Genomic DNA, 19,267 nt, shown 5'->3' with positions numbered 1-19,267 from the left:
TGGGCAGGGCAACAGCAGAGGGCTGCGCCTCCCAGCTCTGGTCCCCGTGTCCTTGGCTCTACATCACAGCCACCTGCCCACAGCAGGATCAGGGTTGAGGCCTGAGGAGCACCCCTGCCCCCACCCAATGCTGTCCTTCCTTGGATAGAATTGGTTCTCCTGCAGCATCTTCACTTGATATTCACCAATAACTCCAGCTACCTGCTAGGACAGGGTTCCAGGCACAGCCACGGGTGGCCTGGATATCAGAGATAAACTAGAGAAAAAGTCCACGGTATCAGAAGGGGAAAGCAAAGGCAAGCAGAGACACGCCCCACGTCCTTCAACAAGTCACTGGGCCTGCGGGATCTAGCTCCACATTCTAAACCTAGTTCGAGCTTCCAAGTCCCCTAACAACGTCCACCTCCTTACATACACCACTTTCCTCCCTCGTCAGCCCACCCTCATCGCTCTCTAAGATTTCCTTGGCCCTTTTCCCAACCCCCTGTCCTGAAACTTGGATCTATTTTCCCGACAGCTTCTCCTCTGCTCAGCGAGTTTCCGCCACTGTTAATCACTTCTCTAGAGGAAAGCTTCATTTCTGGGGCTGCCCCCTCTGCAGAGCTGCCCCCGATAGAACTCCGCCCTGTGGAAAATCCTAGTTGAGTGGTAGGCCTGGAAGGAGCGCCCTTAATTTACTGGTGTCACTCCCTGTGGTGTTTACAGAAATCGAGACCCAGAAAGGGTCAGTGACCTGCCCACAGACACACAGCAGAGTCAGACTGAGGACCCCCAGCTCACTGCCCACAGTACTCCCTCACTTATTTCCTCCTTGACCTTCTCCCCAGGAGAGCAGGGCTTCTTAGCGTCTCCATGTTGTGGACACTGGGAGCAAGGGAGGAGACTGGTACCCTGGGATGCCTACCGCGAGCTTGAGAGTCAGACAGCCTGGGAATTTCTTATGGACATAAGACAGGTCTGTGCATCTTTCAGACTTTAGTTTCTAGTTTCTCCATCTGTATAATGGGGATAATTATACATCCCATGGGGTGGTTGTAAGAGTTAAATGAAATAATGGATGTGGCCCGTAATTTCGCAACTGTAAGGGAGGGCGGTGAGATGAGATGATACCGTCACTGCCATTAACATGAGGGCAGGTGATGAAGTTTCTGACTCAGGTGAAGTAGAGGTAAAGGGGGGTGGTGAGTGGTGCGCAGGATCTGGATTGCATCATGCGAGAACCTGTGTCTTCCCAGCTCTGTGTTCAGACACATGAAGGTGCCTAGCTGGAGCTTGGCCACAGTGACAGAAATCAACACCTGCTATAGCCGGGGGCTGTTTCCCTCGGGCAAATACTTCCCAGCATACCTTTGGGAACAATGCAAGTGGCAAAAGCACTGTGCATTTCTGAGGATTCAGATTCTAGAGAACAGTGAGTTTGTACAATGAGAAGTAGCAAAAGCCTGCAGGAGGACTGGAGGTTCCAGTAGCAAATTCCCCAAGGAAGAACTGAGGCTAGGACTCGGGGGAAAACCCAGGTGGTTGTGATGCCTGAGCTGCGTGTCTGCTGCTCTGCTGGGTCCCAGGAGGCAAAGACTGGTCTAACAGAAAAATACCAACCTGTGGACTGTACTGACTCGGCATGTAGCCATCTCGGAAATAAACCACAGCAACTTCCTGGCCGTCCCTAGAACATAGGATACAGAAGGCAATGGTGTTAAATTATAGCCAATATATTCAGTGGTTCAATCTACTTTAAGGTGTAGCTTTGGCTGCTTTGAAAGTCTGTCCCCATGGGGAGCCTGGACGGGGTTCACTAAACACAAAGGCGTGCAGTATGGGATGCTTTGGAGTATTCTGGACCTAGAGTCACTCAGTGTAGGCCAGAGGAAGACAAGGAGGTAGCCAGAATCAAGTCAGGTACACCCAAATAATGTGGGCTCACAATTACTGAGCAGCAGTCAGATTGCCATGCTTGGCACGACAACCTCAGCAGCTGAAACAGGGCAAGATTTTTAAAAAATACTGGGAAGATGCAAAATTACAAGTCCAGGTAAGACACATACTAGGGGGGCCGGCGCTGTGGCACAATGGGTTAATGCCCTGGCCTGGAGCACCGGCATCCCATATGGGCGCCGGTTTAAGACCCAGCTGCTCCACTTCCCGATCCAGCTCTCTGCTATGGCCTAGGATAGCAGTGGAAGATGGCCCAAGTCCTTGGGCCTCTGCACCCATGTGGGAGACCTGGAGGAAGCTCCTGGCTCCTGGCTTCGGATCGGCGCAGCTCCACTGCTGTGGCCAATTGGGGAGTGAACCATTGATTGGAAGACCTCTCTCTCTCTCTCTCTCCCTGCCTCTCCTCTCTCTGTGTACCTCTGACTTTCAAAAAAAAAAAAAAAAAAAAAAAAAAAAAAAAAAGACACATACTAGGGACTGGCACTATGGCACAGTGGGTTAAAGCCCCAGCCTGTGGCACCAGCATCCCATATGGGCACCAATTCTAGTCCTGGCTGCTCCACTTCCAATCCAGCTCTCTGCTATAACCTGGGAAAGCAGCAGAAGATGGCCTAAGTGCTTGGGCCCCTGCACCCATGCAGAAGACTAGGAAGAAACTCCTGGCTTCAGATCAGCTCAGCTCTGGCCACTGTAACTATTTGGGGAGTGAACCAGCAGATGGGAGATCTTTCTCTATCTCTACCTCTTTCTGTAATTCTTTCAAATAAATAAAATAAATCTTAAAAAAAAAAAAAAAAACGCACAGACTGGCTTTTTAAACTCCTTCCTCTTTTCCTAGTGTCTGGCTTATCTAGAAGGCAAAGTAACTATTTTGTTGTGATAAAAGTACACTTTGAAAAATAGTGAGTGGTATTGTGAAGTTCCACAGAGGTTCTTACTCAAAAGTTTCTGGTTCTAAATATATTTGCTGCAATGCTACCCAAATATGTGGCACTAAAGCCACCTGGTGGTGGACCCTGGTTGGGTCTAGCTTGGAACACAAATCCAGACTGAGCACAGAGTGCCGTGCAGGTCAGCTGCCCGCCTTCTTCCCTGTCTGCCCAGACCTACTGCTGGGGCCCAATCTGGCGACCAGGAGGAGCAGGAAGCTCAGAGGCACAGGAAAGCCATGGTTATCTTTGAGGCTGCTCCTATCCAGAATGTGAATAGCTCTCATAGAAGGCTTTAGAAGCAGGGCTTGCGGGCTGGTGCTGTGGCGTAGCAGGTTGAGCTGCCATCTGCAGTGCTAGGATCCCATATAATGCTAGGTAGAGACCTGGCTGCTCCACTTCCAGTCCAGCTCTCTACTGATGTTCCTGGGAAAGTAGCGGAGGATGTCCCAAGTCCTCTGGCCCCTGTACCTATACAGGAGACCCAGATGGGGCTCCTCGCTTGTGGCTTCGGCCTGGCCCAGCTCTGGCTGTTGCAGCCATTTGGAGGAAGATGGAAGATCTGTCTCTCTCCCTCTCTCTCTGTAACGCTGCCTTTCAAATAAATAAATCTTTCAAAAAACAAAAAACAAAAAAAAAAAGCAGAGCTTGGCTGGCCTTCTCCAAAACCTCCTGTGAGAATGAGGTAAGATGTCATCCAGAGAAAGGACCACTGGAGAGAAGGCAGGGCACGGGGGGCCGGATGAGTCTGGTAAGGCAGCTGTCAGCACGGAGTCCCTGGGGGTGCGTACATAAACAGCCTTCGGTCTTCGTCCAGGGACCCATTTTCAAAGACATCCTCGAATCTCCTCCGGATTACGTGGATATTCCTGGGAAAGACAGACAGAGTGGGAGGAGTGCATGCTGTGTTCTGAGCGGCCCGCCCAGGCCTAGGGCCACACCTGGAGCTTCTGGGCTCCTTCCTTCACTTACTTGGCCAGTAGCTCGTTTTCTATGGCTCGCTGGTCAAATATGTTCCTTTCTTTCTCTTGAGCAATCAGCAGCACCACGGCACTGGAAAAGAGCACAGGTGGCCAGAGGCGGCTGCGGCCTGTCCTTCCTCCGTCCCACCCCCTGTGGCTTCCCAGAAGAGCCCACGTCTGTTCGGTTCAGGATGGCCTCGGGCACAGACACCTGAGGCCAGGGCACGTGACTTCCCGGAAACACAAAGCTTGAGAAAGGAAGATGTCTCAGGCTCTAGTGTAATGTCAACTTCCTGTGCAAATTAAAGTTTAGACTTAAAGGCATCTCAAAAACTTTAACATAATGAGTCTATAATCTTTCTGGAAGAACAAACAGGTCGGGGGTACTGAGGAATTCAGGTGGAGCAACCTTAATCCAAAAATCCAAAATCTTTTGAGCACTGATATGATGCCACAGTGGAAAATTCCACACCTCACCTCATGTGACAGGTCTTAGGGAAAACTCAGGCATACTTTAAAAATGAGATAACATTACTTTCAAGTTTTGTGTATAAAGTATGTACAAAACACAAATGAATTTCATGCTTAGATTGAAGTTTCACCCCCAATATAATACATATATGCAAATATTCCAAAATCTGAAATATTTCTGATGTCAAGCATTAGGGATTCTTTGCCTATATTTTGTAAAAGAATAATGCTATATTTTTAAAGACTATTTTATAGGTTGCAAAGCATATAATACGAGAGGGATTCTTGCAAGAAACATTAGAATACAGGACTCGGGAGCCAGTGCTATGGTGTAGCAGGTAAAGATGCAACCTATATGGGCGCTGATTCAAGCCCAGCAGCTCCACTTCTGACCCAGCACCCTGCTAATCCACCTGGGAAAAGCAGTGGAAGATAGTCCAAATGCTTGGACCCCTGCACCCACATGGGAGACCCAATGAAGCTCCTGGCTCCTGGCTTCAGCCTGACCCAGCCATTTGGGGAGTGAACCAGTGGACAGAAGATTTCTCTCTCTGTCTCTCCCCTCTCTCTGTAACTCTGCCTTTCAGGTAAATAAAATAAATCTTTTAAAAAAGAAGAAACATTAGAATAGCTAAATGGAACCCTCCAGAAACCCAGAGCCAACTACAAATAAGACATCTCCCAGGGCCTCTCACCATTTCTGTGCTGTCCTCGGGGCCATACTTGGTCCCAGAGTGTTAATGGGATCACCAGCTTATCCACGCGCTTCTGAAAGGAGCAGGAGCCCGAGGACCCGGGAGAAGCCTGCTCCAGAGAACTGCGTGCTTAGCTACCAGCTAAGGTACTTTCAGTTGTCAAAGCGAAGTATCAGCCCCCGTCAGCCTCGTAGGGCTGATGCTTAGCAGTACCAAACTCCATCTTTGCCGTGTTTGTACTGCTTTGTGCCTGTGACCTCTTGCTGAGACCCCTGCAAGCCTGGACTTGGCGTTGGATTCCAAGTGGATATCCCTCGCTTCCTGTACTCGGCCTCTCGGCCGTTTCTGTCCACATCTCTCTCCCTTAGCTGAACCTCTTGGATGAAACTTTGCCTGACTCCTTTCCACTTAGCCAAATCACCAGTCATGGGATGCCCCCCACCCCTCCCTGCCTGAACTCCCCAGGTCAGCCCTGACATGGGGCTGAATCTTGGCTTCGGGCAGCGTGACCAGGGGTAAACCAGCAGCGGTGTTCTCAGCAGCCATCTTGCCCTGAGAGGTTCGGGAGGGCCATGGCTGTGCTCTTCACTCACTGTAGCCTGAGCTGCTCCGCTCCTGGGTGGGGGTTTGTGTGGGAGGGTGGCGCCCGGCCCAGGCTGGCCCACTTCCAAGAAGAGGCGGGGGAGGAAGGCTGGAGGCTGTGAGTGAAAGTGGAATTGCGTGCTCTGGCTCCGACCATCCGCCTGCCACCTGCCAAACACTGGGAGCCAGACCCAGAAAACACACAAGGGGCCTTCAGAAAGTTCAGGAAACTGGGAATAAAAGCTAACGTGGACGCTTATGAACGCCTTTTCACATTCTCCCTCCTGCCCTGACTTGGAGCAGTCTGCGAGTAGGGTTAGAAAGTCATCAGCTAAGGCCAGGAACAGGCAGCAGCTGCCGGCTGGGAGAGAGCACCCCTGAGTCCCAGCCACGGCTCTGCCAGTGACTCATGGTGTGCCCTGGGGCCAGCCCGTTTCTTTCATGGGGCCCTGATTTTCCAATCCATAAAATAAGGACCTCAAATTCCTTTCAGTTCCCAACCGTTTCCTCCAAGAACTCCTTTGTCTTAATCTACTCATTCTAACCATAGCCCTATGATTTGAGTTTGTCTGAGTGGAAATCTCAATTCATTTTCCAAGCCTTTAAAAAAAAGTAAAAGCATGAGATAATCTATTCTACAAATAGCTGAGCTTAGTTTTCCAATCCATGTTACAAGACCATGCACCTGGGAGGCAGAACCATGTAGTGGGGAGAACAAGGGCTTTAGAGCCAGATGAATTTTAAATTTACCAGTTGTGTAACTTTGGGCAAGTTATTCACCTTCTTTGAGTGTCAGTTTGCTCTTGGGTAAAATAAAACTATTATTCTTTAAATGGTAGCTATTATTATTATTACTATTATTATCATTGAAAGTACCATGCTGTGGTGCAGTGGGTTAAAAGCCCTGGCCTGAAGTGCCGGCATCCCATATGAGCACTGGTTCTAATCCCAGCTGCTCCTCTTCCGATTCAGCTCTCTGCTGTAGCCTGGGAAAGCAGTGGAAGATGGCTCAAGTTCTTGGGCCCGTGCACTCGTGTGGGAGACCTGGAGGAGGCTCCTGGCTCCTGGCTTCGGATTAGCTCAGCTCTGGCCGTTGTGGCCATTGGGGAGTGAACCAATGGATGGAAGACCTCTCTCTGTCTCTACCTCTCTCTGTAACTCTGTGTTTCAAATAAAAGAAAAAGTACCACATAATGATACACATGGTTTTTAAGTCATTTTTCAGATACATGATTTAATTTAACTCCATCTACCACACTTTTGAGTATTATCAGTGGTCTTCAGAACACTCATGGAAAATGCATATGATGAAAAAAACTACGCCTGGACTTTTAAATATTTTAACACCAAAATCCACTTATTTTCTTTAAATCCATTTGCCATGAACTTTTTGAAGTATCCTCATCTTACTACCCTGTGTTACAAAAGAGGAAACTGGATTTCAGAGAAAAGAAAGCGCACGCCGCGGTCACGTGCTGAGGGGCCTCTCCAGCTCCCACGCAGCGGGGAGCCAGGTCTGGCTGAGCCGCCACAGCTCCTCCCACCACCAGCACCTCTCTCTCTCCGTGTATTTCAGAGCTGGAACGGGGCTCCCGGGCAGCACTTGCCTGTCAGCAGTCCCCCAGCTGACCCATTCCCTGGCTTCACTCTTAAACACAACCTCGCCAAGAGTTCCACTCGACAGAATAATTGTCTGGTGCCTTCTACATGCTCACAGTTGGAGGATTTTTGGGTCTCTGCGCTTAGCAAGCCCAGAGCCGCCCCACTTGGTGGCAATATTAGGATTAAGAATGCAGTTTTTTTAAATTAATTTTTTCTCAATTTGAAAGGCAGAGAGATGGAGACAGACAGAGATCTCCCCTCTGTTGTTTCACACCCCAAGTGCCCACAAACAGTTGGGGCTGGGCCAGGGTGAAGCCAGAGCTGGGAACTCAATCGAGGTCTTCCATGTGGGTGGCAGGAACCCAACTGTTCGGGCCATCAACTAGGGCCTCACCGTGTGAGCACCAGCTGGAGGCTGGAACTGGGAGGGAAACTGTGACTCGAACCCAGGCACTTGGATATGGGATGCAGGCAATCATTGTCTTGGCCCTTGGTAGGATACCCGCATCCTGCAGTGGTATTTCAATCACTACTCCGAACGCCTACCACAAAGATGCTGATTGTGAAGGGCAGTGGACTCTAGACTCTGCCACCAACTCGCCAGCTGCCCTTGGACAATTTATTTCACTTCTCTGAAACTCAGCTTCCTCATCTATAAAATGGGGACATGAATAGCAACTACCTCGGAGCACATTATGAGGATTCAACGAGAGCCTGTATGTAAATCACTTTGCAGAAGGCGTGGCACTTGGAAGTGCTTTGTTCTGGACTAGGTATTAACGCTACATCAACACTGCAATAACTGTCAGACAGTGGTCCCTGGATCATCTAGAAGTTGCTTACCTAGCGTCTTCAAACATCTGCAACATGGTTGAGAGATGGGAAGCAAGCAAACAATGCCTCTAAGCCATTAAAATGGACACCATAAAATTCCCAAGTCAAAGCTTATGCATTTACCCTTCAAAGAAGCCCTCACTCTCCTTAGACACAATTATAATAACCTGGATCCTGAGTTTCCCAAACCACAGCAAATCAGAAAGGAGGCGTGGCGAGGAGACCGGAGGATTCCAAATTCAAGCACACGGACAGCAGCAAGTGGCAACAGTGGAAAATCAGAAAGCGAACAGGAAAAGTGAAGAAAATGAATGAGAACGTAAAGCCTAGCAGAGTCACTGGCAAGGGCCAACAGCTACACACGCCTTCCTGACCCTAGGTGGCACCGCTGTATTACAGCAAAATGCAATTGCTATGAGTCATGATTATCTCCAGCCACCAAGAAGAGTTTGAATTACAGTCAGCATCTCCTATTTAAGAAGGAAGCCCAAAAATCCACTGTAATAATTTTGGCACTTAAATATTTAATTTAAATAATAGAAATACATTTAAAATAATTAAATGTATTTCTAGAAAAACCCCCTGATGACGTCAAGCAAAGAAGAATGGCTGCACCCCTGGACGCTGAATCTATGGCAGGATTCTGTTGCTGCTTTCTCACTTCCTTACTTGGCGGAGCCATAGAGCTCCCAGGCTTTGGCGATCCCCAGGGCCAGTCCCTCGCTGGGATTATTGGAGAGGACCTTGGCAGCTTCTGCAGTCTTACCCAGGACCTTGAGGACATGTCTGTTGGAAGAGAGATGGCTGTTCAATAACTGGATGGGCTTGGAAGATCCCTCTGCCCTTAACCTCATGGATATATAAATATAAAAACCATCACTCTGAGAATCAACTGAGCACTCAAAGACATCTCGTCACCACACTCCTGTAGGATCCACTTCCGGCTGCCCCAGCCTTGGCCCCTGAAGTCCACGCCCAGGAGAGTGCTGAGACTCTATACCCACACCCCCTCCACCCTGCCCTCCCAGGGAGCTGGAAGCCCTCTCCCGGGCCCACAGAACCTGGGGCATGGCTGCTGGCTACAGTAGATGCTACCAGGGCCTGGTTCTCAGATAGGAGCACCTGCATTGCTCTCTGCCTGGGATTTGGGCCTCCTTTCAGGCCCTCAAACTGTCATGCTCTTTCTCACTTCAGGCCCTCAAAGAGGCTGTCCCCTCAGCCTGGCTCATTAACTTGCACAGGGAGCAGGATGAGATTGGCCATGAGGGCCCTTCTCCCGCCGACAAACAGAAGATCTAACTCAAGGTGGAAACTGCGCTGTGTGTGTGTGTGTGTGGTGGGAGAGGGGGAGCAGGCACAGTCACAGTTGGAGGTCCCTGGCCTGGCCGCTGACTGTAAGCCCATCCGGTCACCCGACAGCTGTACCTGCAGCTGTCCCAGGGACCCACCGGTGTACAGCCGGCGTCCGGGAGGCCAGGCCCCCAAAGCTGGCAGAAATGGTGTTGATTTCGATCTGTTTCAGAGCTGGGGAGCCATCGGCACTGCGCTGGAACATGTAGTCTGAGCGGTTCAGGCCCAGGAACACGGTCTGTGGGAAAACTGAAGGGTGAGGCCATGTGCCCAGGGGCTGACTCGAAGGAGCCAGCCACGGAGCACATGGGTGTTGTGAACTACGATTAGAGGCACAAACCAACACTCCCAACCCAGTGGGATCATCCTTGGTCAAACCAGGATCCGCTGCTGCCATGCACAACGGTCCCCAGAGGGGAGCAGGGAGAGGCAGATTTTCCCTGTACTCAGGGGCCAGGACAAATTCTAGTTAAAAAACCAAGTAAGGAAAAAGGGGCGGGGTGGGGGCAGGTGACCGGCTGGGTGTGGCTGGAATGGTTACCTGGGCAATGCCCTCCGTCAGGACTTGCTTGTGGATGTCAAAGAGACGAGCGGTGAAGTCGTCCCTTCTGATGGTGCTAGAAGAAGAAACGAAGAACATTTTCTAGGCCCCGTGAGGAATGAAAGGTCCCAGAGCCCTACCACCATGCATGGTGAATCCTCTGTGGGTCCCCTGGCCACAGCCTGAGCGCCCTCTCAGGTCTGGTAGGTAACAGAAATGAAGCACTCAGCTCTCTGGCCAGACGGCCAGGGTTCAAATCCCAGCTCTGCCAACCACTACAAGGCAACCTTGGAGAACCACTCTACCTCTCTGTTTGCTCAGCTGTGAAATGAAGAGGGAAATAACTGCATTAGTCCACTGCACAGCTGCAGTGAGAGTAGATGACACAGTCCATACACAGGGTTCCAGAGTGTTTGATCACGCGAACTCCAAATGGTGGGTGGCGTTCACTGTTTACATTTGACCGGCTCTGTGGCGGGGAGCTTGCTGGGAAGCTTACTATGAACTCTGCAGATTCTCCCACCCTCGGGGGCCTCCCAGCACATGTCTCCTCCTCCTCCTCCCTGAATGTCCGCAGGTCTGAGACAGCAGTCGTGTCCTGTGCCTCAGCAAGATGTTCGGGGCCCACCCTCATGCCCTGGTTGTTCTCCCTCAGCCAGTCCTCACTGGGTGTAGTTCCCCAGGGAGCTCCCCAGTCTGGGTACGACCCGCCTGCTCTGTGCTCTCACAGCACGGCAGACCTCGCCTTGCTAACACTGCGCGCAGTTGCCATGTCCATTTTGTTTGTGTGATAAATGAGTGTCATCTCTCCTGTTTGACTTTAAGCTGCAGGAGAGTGGGGGCCCTGCCTGTGCTGGCTTGTCATCGCCCAGGGTACTTCTGGGACAGGGTTCTCTGGAGCCTCATGAGGCAAGGTAAGAAGGAATCCACAGGAAATCGACACCACACTTGTTGCACCTGCACGCCTGCTCGAGCCTGGCTCCCGGTATCGAGGTCACCTCAATACCAGGACCCTGCAGCACATCAGCACAGAGCGGCCAAGTGGCTCAGGCCTGCCCGGAAGTCCTCGGCTCTGCTGCCAGCTTGTTCCCCAAGGGCAGTTCCCTTGGGGGTGCCTTTCCCAGCCTTTGGTGAAGAAGAGCCCCCAGTAGGGATGCTGGGACCCAGTTTGCCTTTTCTGAAGACTACTCTCCAGTCACAGACTCTTGGCTGCTGCTCTAACACTGTGCTCGGGGGCTCGTCTCCCATAGGAGCTAGGGCTCGTGTGTGTGTGTGTGTGTGTGTGTGTGTGTTAGAAGAGAGAAGAACAGCCGGCACAGTGGCTCAATAGGCTAATCCTCTGCCTTGCGGTGCCGGCACACCAGGTTCTAGTCCGGTCAGGGCGCCGGATTCTGTCCCGGTTGCCCCTCTTCCAGGCCAGCTCTCTGCTGTGGCCAGGGAGTGCAGTGGAGGATGGCCCAAGTGCTTGGGCCCTGCACCCCACGGGAGATCAGGAGAAGCACCTGGCTCCTGCCTTCGGATCAGCGTGGTGGGCCAGCCACAGCGTGCTGGCCGCAGCGGCCATTGGAGGATGAACCAACGGCAAAAGGAAGACCTTTCTCTCTGTCTCTCACTGTCCACTCTGCCTGTCAAAAAAAGAAAAAGGAAAAAGAAAAAAGAGAGAGGGACAGAGAAGGCTGGGGCTGCAGAGATAATCACAGCACTGGGTGAGAGGGCTTAAGCCAGGCTGCTTCTGTTTCCCACAATCCAGAATCGCAGGCACAAAGCTGGGCCCATCTGAAGAAAGACCTTGGGGGAAGGTGGTGGTAGGGCTCATCTGTCCATGACTCATGGGCTTCCAGCTCCAAGGCCATGGCTTCCAAACTTCTTATCATTAAAATCCTTTCTCAAGATTCTATCTTCGGCAAAAAAAAAAAATAAAGAAAGAAAAAAATAATAAAATAAAGAAAAAAAAATAAAAAAAAAGAATTAAAGGCAAACAATTATTTGTGCATCTACCATACATATTGTATATATATAATGTTTATGTATTTAACTCTAAAATAAAGAATTTGTTCATATTTAATTCTAAAATAAGGCAAGAAATTTCACTTGCCCCAGGATCTTAATAAAAAAAAAGAAAGTTCTAGGGGCCAGCATCATGATTTTGCGGGTGAAGCTGTTGCCTGTGACAGTGGTTTGAATCCCCTGTGCTGCTCTACTTTCGATCCAGCTCCCTGATAAAGGCCTGGGAAAAGCAGCAGAAGATGGCCCAAGTGCTTGGGCTCCTGCCACCCATGTTGGAGACCTGGATGAATCTCCCGGCTCCTGGCTTCTGGCTTCAGCTTGGCTCAGCCCTGGCCGTTGCAGCCACTTGGAGAGTGATCCAGCAGATGGAAGATCTCTCTGTCTCCCTCTCTCTCTGTAACTCTGCCTTTCAAATAAATAAAAAAATCTTTTAAGAAAGAAAAAGCTCTAAAGAGACAGAGAGGGGTGGCTGGGGTGAGCCGTTTCAGAGGTGGTTCCCTAATTTGTGCCCAGTCTGCATCCTAAGCCCGAGGTGGTAAGAAAGACTCACTGCTTAGAAGAAGTAGAAAATCGACCTTAAACCAAACAATCTTCCCCACTTCCTGTTTTCTTCCAAAACGAGGCTGCCTTTCCACAATTCCAAGTGGGAGTTTCAGTCCTCAAGGCAGGAGGTCGTGGGTCAGGGAATCACAGAATGCCAGCAGGGGAGGGGACTATGGATTTGGGCCAAACTCCTTATTTTTCAGATGAAGAAACTGAGGCCTACAGAGGGAAGACACTTGCTCGAGGCTGTGTATGGAAGCAGTGGAGCCAGGATTAGAAGCCAGCTTTCCTGACTTCTAACACTTTTTGTTTCTCCTGGGGTCCCTGTCCTCACCCCTGCCCTCCCAAGTCAGCTGACACAGTTATACCTCATGGTTCCCCAACCTTTCTGCTCTCCACCCCCCCTGCCCCCGTGCCCCCTCCTCCAGGCCTCACCACGCAGTACCTGGACAGAGTTTGCTCCAGGAAGGCAGCGTTCTGGCTGACGGCATCTACTAGCAGGTTGAAGTCCATCTGCACAGCATAGGCCTGCTCCAGCAGGGCGCTGGGGACCAGTGAGGGGAAGAGCGTGAATGGGGCATAGCTCACCACCTGATCAAGGAGAGAGGAGGGCGGGGCAGAGCGCCTGTTGAACGGGCTGTTTTCCTGCGAACGTAACCCCATGGGAAGTCTGGCCTACGTTTACTGAGGACATATCAACTGTAGAATAGTGGTTATCTCTGGAGAAAAGGGTGAAAAAAGAGGGAGCTTCCAGATTCTATGACATTTTATCTCTATAGACTAAAAGACAGAATTGGGGCGGGTGTTTGGCACAGCGGTTAAGGCCCTGCTTGAGACGCTCACATTCTGTACTGGAGTGCCTGAGCTCAAGTCCGAGCCCTGCTTCCTGCTAATGTGCACCCTGGGAGGCAGCAAGTGAAGGTTCAGGTAGCTAGGTCCCTCCACCCATGTGCGAGACCTGGACTGAGTTATCAGCTCCTGGCTTTGGCTTGGCCTAGTACCGGCTGTTGTAGGCATTTGGGGAATGAACTAGAGTATAGGAGATCTATGTCTCTGTATCACCCTCTCTCTTTTAAAATAAAGCTAATTTCCAATATCATTGAATATAGACACAAAAATATTCAATAAAATACTAACAAATTGAGGGGCCAGCGCTGTGGCGTAGTGGGTAAAGCCTCCACCTGTGGTGTCAGCATCCCATGTGGGTGCTGGTTCAAGTCCCAGCTGTCCCACCTCTGATCCAGCTCTCTGCTGTGGCCTGGAAAGGCAGTGGAAGATGGCCCAGGTCCTTGGGGCCTTGCACCCACATGGGGGACCTGGAGGAGGCTCCTGGTTTCAGATTGGCTCAGCTCTGACAGTTGTGGCCATCTGGGGAGTGAATCAGTGGATAGAAGACATCTTTTTCTCTGACTCTGCCTCTCTGTAACTCTGCCTTTCAAATAAATAAATAAATAAATAAATCTTTTAAAAAAAAATACTAACAAATTGAATCCAGCAATGCAATAAGACGTATGTACTATGATCAAGCAGGATTTATTCTGGAAGTGCAAAATTGGGTTAACATTCAAAAATCAATTAAAGGAATTCAAGATAATAACAAACATTAAAAATTCTAAAAACAGCAAAGCAAAAATAAAAATAAAACAAAAGCCCCACAAAAATGACAGGGCACTTACTGAGTAGAAGATACTGTTTCATTTTGTTTATTTATTAATTTGAAAGGCAGAGTTACAGAGAAACAAAGGGAGAGACAGAGAGAGATCTTTCATCTACTGGCTCACTCCCCATTAGCTGCGATGGCCAGCGCTGGCCCAGGCCAAAGTCAGGAACCTAAGCTTCATCCAGGTCTCTCATATGGATATAGGGACCCAAGTATTGGCCTATTCTGCTGTTCTCTCAGGCACATTAGCAGGGAGCTGGATTGGAGGTGGAGCAGCCAGGACACAAACCAGCACCCATATGGATACCAGAGTTGTAGGCAGCAGCTAAACCTGTTATACCACAATGCTGGCCCCAGGCACTGCTTTAAATACCGTACATGGGTTCATCATTTAACCCTGTAGAGAAGATAATAATATCATTCACACTTACTAGACAAAGGACCTGAGACAGAGAAGTTAAGTAATAGGTCCAAAATAATATTCAGCTGGTAGGTGGTACTGGGGTTTGAACCAGGATGGTTACACACACACACACACACACACACACACGACTCCTAGCTGTGTAAGAGCAAGCCCAGATCCCTCCCCATGTCAGGAGCTCACACCTTACTCCCCTTGCCCTCCAGTGTGTTACTGGTAGGGCTGAATCTAGAGTGAACTCTGGCCCCCTTAATGGAAGTCAGGGGTGAATCCCTGCCCCCATTCCAAAGCTAGAGATAGTAACTCGGGTTAACAGGCCTGGAGTTTGCTGCATCCTGGGTTCCTTGGACTTTGACATAGCCAGGAAACCCGAATACCATCTAGGCCACTGCTCCTAAAAGGAGAAAATGCATTCTGAGATTCCCAACAACAAGAGATCCTAAGAAGCCTCTGTGATTTGATTTAGGAAGCATTCCCGAGTTTAACCTGTAAGTTAATATCAGTTTGCCTTTATGGTAGTATGAGCTTCTGGTGTTAGAACTTGGCATTTATATATTTAAGCAACATAGTTATTTTGAATAGATAATATAAGCATATAGAAAATTCAAAAGACACATCAGGATACAGAGTGAGAAGTGTGCCTCCCTCCCTCCCATCCCGTCCTGGTTCTCCTCCCCAGAGGCAAAGGGCGTCCTTGTGTCTCACACATCCTTCCAGGTATCTTTATGCTGCTATCTGTGTCTGCAAATGCACTTCTCTTCATTTCACACACACAAGAGTCTATGCACACACTGTTCCACCCCTAGCTTTCCATACATTTAAAGCATAGTACCCTACTCCTTGGATACACGAGATCTGTTGAACACAGCCATCTATTGATTTTTTTTTTTTTTTACTATTACAATAAATGCTTCAATGAGTATCCTAGAATGCACATTCTGGGTATTTTGTATATGAGAAGGTCATAAACTCAGAATTTTTAAAAGTAGAGACGTTAGGTAATTAAAACAAAGTCATTCTAAATTCTGGTAGATAATTCCTAAGTTACCCCCCTCCGCCTCTGACACAGGAGGAAGGGTATTTGTAAGAGTACATTCTATTCAGCCTGCAGCCTTTCTGACTTAGAATTATTGCTGATTATGTAAGGAGTGACCTAATACCCCGAGTGCGTGTGTGAAGATTGCAGGGCCGTTCCCTGGCGCTCACACTCAGAACCCTGTCACCCCCAGCAAGTCCCAACCAGCCTGAAGCTCCCGAGGAATCTTCTGCTCGGGCTTCCCTCTGCCCTTCTCGCCTCCACTGTCGGCCCAGCTGGACTCAGGGCCCACGGCACACAGCTGTTCTCCGAGAGTCACAGACTAAAGACTGACAGTCTCTTACTCTGGATAGAGACATGAGCACAGAATAACATTATTCTATGACTAGAAAAAAAAATAGCATATGTGTGACAACAAAATTCTGCCTCAAAGTCCCGGCAGCTAAGAGGAATGATGGGAATTGTGTCAAAGTGAAGAACTGAATCTTAGCTAAAGGGGCAGCCAGCACTCTGCTCTAGCCATCTGTGGCCATGCAGGAAAGTGGACCAGAGTTGCCAGATGATCTAATTTGCAAAGAAAATTAGCTTTTTTCTTTTTTTTAATTTTGTGATTTAAAAAAAAAAAAAAACTGTTAGCAGGGCCAGCATTGTGGCAGAGTGGGTAAAGCCACTGCCTACAATGTTGGCATCCGTTATGGGCACTGATTCGAGACCAGGTTGTTCCACTTCTGATCCAGCTCCTCGTTAATGTGCCTGGGAAAGCATTGGAAGATGGCCCAAATGCTTGGGCCCCTGCACCCATGTGGGAGACCCTGAGGAAGCTCCTGGCTCCTGGCTTCAGCCTGGCCCAGCCCCGGCTGTTGCAGCCATATGAAGAATGAACCAGCACATGGACAATTTTTCTCTGTCTCCACCTCTTTCTCTGTATCTATTTCAAATAAATAAATAAATATTTAAAAAAAAATTGTTAGCCATGATGAAAAAAACTCAACAATGCTTGCCAGTGGGGAGGGAAACAGTGGGAGGAGGAAGGAAAACTCACTGTACACTGAATACCCTTTTGAATTCATGCTCTGTTCATATGTCACCTATTCCAAAAAATAAATTAACTCCTGAACCACTGCAGGAGCCAAATGTTTGCCTGCAACTGGCTGGCTGGCAGCCTGGATCCACAGGGTAAAGTTCACATTCCTCCTCTCGGCCATCTGACTTGGGCCTGCCTGATTTTCAGGGACATGCCCTGATTTTTAGCTGCATTCTCTTGAATAGTGTTTGCCGTCTCTTCCTTTCGGGGCTCTGCTATGCTGTTCCTTCCCCCACTTGTCCTTTAAGGTCCAGTTCAAACACTGCGGTCACTTCAGCCTTCCGGTCACAATGACTCGCTCCTCCCTACACAGCTTCCTGGAAGAGGCAGCAAAGCATGATGCTCGGAGCATGCAGCCAGGAGCCGAACTCCTTGGGCTTAAACTCTGGCTCTGCCAACTATCCACCATTTAAAAGACAGGCAAGTTACTTAGCCTCTCTGAGCTTTGGTTCCCTCATCTCTGTTGTGATGAGGCTTAAATGAGCCAGTGAGGGGCTAGTGTTGTGGCAAGGCCTGCAGCACCGCTGGCCCATATGGGCACCGGTTTGAGTCCCACCTGCTCCATTTCTGATCCAGCTCCCTGCTGATGCCCTGGGAAAGCAGTAGAAGATGGCCCGAGTGCTTGGGCCCCTGCACCCACTTAGGAGAGCAGGAAGAAGCTCCTGGCTCCTGGCTTTGGCCTGACCCAGGCTCAGTGGCCATTTGGGGAGTGAACCAGTAGATAGATGATCTCTCTGTCTCTCTTATCTCTCTGTAATTCTGCCTTTCAAACGAATAAAAAACAAATCTTCAAAAAAAAAAAAAAAAAAAAAAAAAAAGAGTCAGTGATTCCAAAGCATTCAAAGAACAGTGCCTAGCACATAGTAAGTAACAAACGGAAGCTACTATAGCACAAAGCCGGCCTCTGCTTCCTCACAGAGCTGCCACTGGTGAATTTTTGTCTTGTGGAAAGTTCTCCAGCTAAGCCATGAAGCCAGGGCCCTTGGCCACTTCACCTCTCTGTCCTCAGGGCCTAAAATGGCCCAGTCTACAGCCAGCACCTGCCAGAGATCTGAAATGAAAGCCCATATGCACAGGCACGTTCACTTCCTGTCTCTTTCTCTTCATGAGGATTCTGAGGACTGTGCCTTTTCTACACCCCATTCACTCCCAGAGTTGGACTCTCACACAGTACTAGTGATTAGCAGAATAAATAAAATGCTCCTTCCTGCATTCCGAACGGCAGTTCACGAAGTCTGGGTTCACACTCCAGGCAATTCGATCCACAAAGCTAGAGGCAGCCCCGCCCCAGCACCAGCCTGGTCTCAGCAAACACTCACTGAGTTGGGACCTTCCAACAGGACCAGACTAGGTCCACACACACAAGGATAAAAACCAATATGGGTGGGTAAAAAGAAAGGCTTGCAGCTCTTTAGTTATTAATATGAATTCTTAAGGTAACACTGTTTGAAAAATAAAAAAGCCCAGAAGAGCTTATAGAGCATGCTTCTCTGTGTAAAAAGTAGGGAAAGTAGAAAGGAATACATAATGTTTTCTTGTTATGAATAAACTCCCTGAGAGGACACAAGGATGTTAAAGCTCAAGTTGTCTTCAGAACAGAACAGAGTAACCAAGGGATGTGGAAGGGGGGATTAAGTGGTAAAGTCTTTTAACCTTTGCATTTTGAACCATGCAAATGTATTGCCTAATCACCAATTTAAAAGGTTGATTTTTTTTTAATTTTAAAAGATTTTTATTTATTTATTTGACAGGTAGAGTTATAGACAGTGAGAGGGAGAGACAGTGAAGAAAGGTCTTCCTTCCATTGGTTCACTCCCCAAATGGCCACAACAGCTGGAGCTGAATTGATCTGAGAGAGAGAGAGAGAGAGAGAGAGAGAGGCCTTCTGTCTACTGGTTTACTCCCTGTATGGCTGCAACGGCTGGAGCTGAATTGATCTGAAGCCAGGAGCCAGGAGTTTCCTCTGGGTCTCAAGCACTTGGACCATCTTCCACTGCTTTCCCAGGCCAAAAGCAGAGAGCTGGACTGGAAGAGGAGCAGCCAGGAATTGAACCGGAACTGTAGGCGGAGGCCTAGCTTACTACACCACAGTGCCGGTCCCTCAGGAACTCAGCAGTTCTACTTTTCTATATCAACCCTGGAGAAACACTGACAGCAGGTACCTAAACAGGCATGCACAGAAGGGAGTGTTCCCTGCAGTGATACTGTCATAAACACATTAGAGATCACCTAAATAGGTATCTGAAGGGGAAAGTGAAATGGTGATACATCCACACTTGGAATATTCTGCATCAGAGTGAAGCTGACCTTAACAGAAGGTGTTAGAAAGTATTCTAGCCAGCGTCGAGGCTCACTAGGCTAATCCTCCACCTTGCAGCGCCGGCACACCAGGTTCTAGTCCTGGTCAGGGCGCCGGATTCTGTCCCGGTTGCCCCTCTTCCAGGCCAGCTCTCTGCTGTGGCCAGGGAGTGCAGTGGAGGATGGCCCAAGTACTTGGACCCTGCACCCCATGGGAGACCAGGAGAAGTACCTGGCTCCTGCCATCGGATCAGCATGGTGCGCCGGCCGCAGTGCGCTGGCCGTGGTGGCCATTGGAGGGTGAACTAACGGCAAAG

At 49.3% G+C, this 19,267-nt stretch overlaps 1 protein-coding gene across 12 annotated transcripts in view; it reads right to left on the bottom strand.

Annotated features, from left to right (window-relative positions):
* GSS (glutathione synthetase) overlaps positions 1–19,267 on the bottom strand; it is a 29,630-nt gene that overhangs the window by 4,824 nt on the left and 5,539 nt on the right. For 6 of the 12 annotated variants that reach the window (XR_011379930.2, XM_051846147.3, XM_002710790.6 and 3 more), the window contains exons 3-9: positions 12,897–13,042; positions 9,902–9,977; positions 9,459–9,598; positions 8,680–8,796; positions 3,837–3,917; positions 3,656–3,733; positions 1,600–1,666 (exon numbers count right to left, since the gene is read on the bottom strand). Coding sequence is in view for 10 of the 12 variants with exons in the window: in XM_051846147.3 (XP_051702107.3) it covers positions 1,600–1,666; positions 3,656–3,733; positions 3,837–3,917; positions 8,680–8,796; positions 9,459–9,598; positions 9,902–9,977; positions 12,897–13,042 (705 nt within the window). In the remaining 2 variants the exon portion in view is untranslated. The remainder of the gene's footprint in view (positions 1–1,599; positions 1,667–3,655; positions 3,734–3,836; positions 3,918–8,679; positions 8,797–9,458; positions 9,599–9,901; positions 9,978–12,896; positions 13,043–19,267) is intronic. The other 6 variants (XR_016216605.1, XM_051846150.3, XM_070051907.2 and 3 more) reach the window with 2 other exon arrangements.

Source organism: Oryctolagus cuniculus, chromosome 11 (genome assembly GCF_051225735.1).
Source record: "Oryctolagus cuniculus isolate XC-2025 breed Fujian yellow rabbit chromosome 11, ASM5122573v1, whole genome shotgun sequence".
Taxonomy (NCBI): domain Eukaryota; kingdom Metazoa; phylum Chordata; class Mammalia; order Lagomorpha; family Leporidae; genus Oryctolagus; species Oryctolagus cuniculus.
Note: the sequence above shows the minus strand (reverse complement) of the source record. Positions and strands in the feature narration are given on the sequence as shown.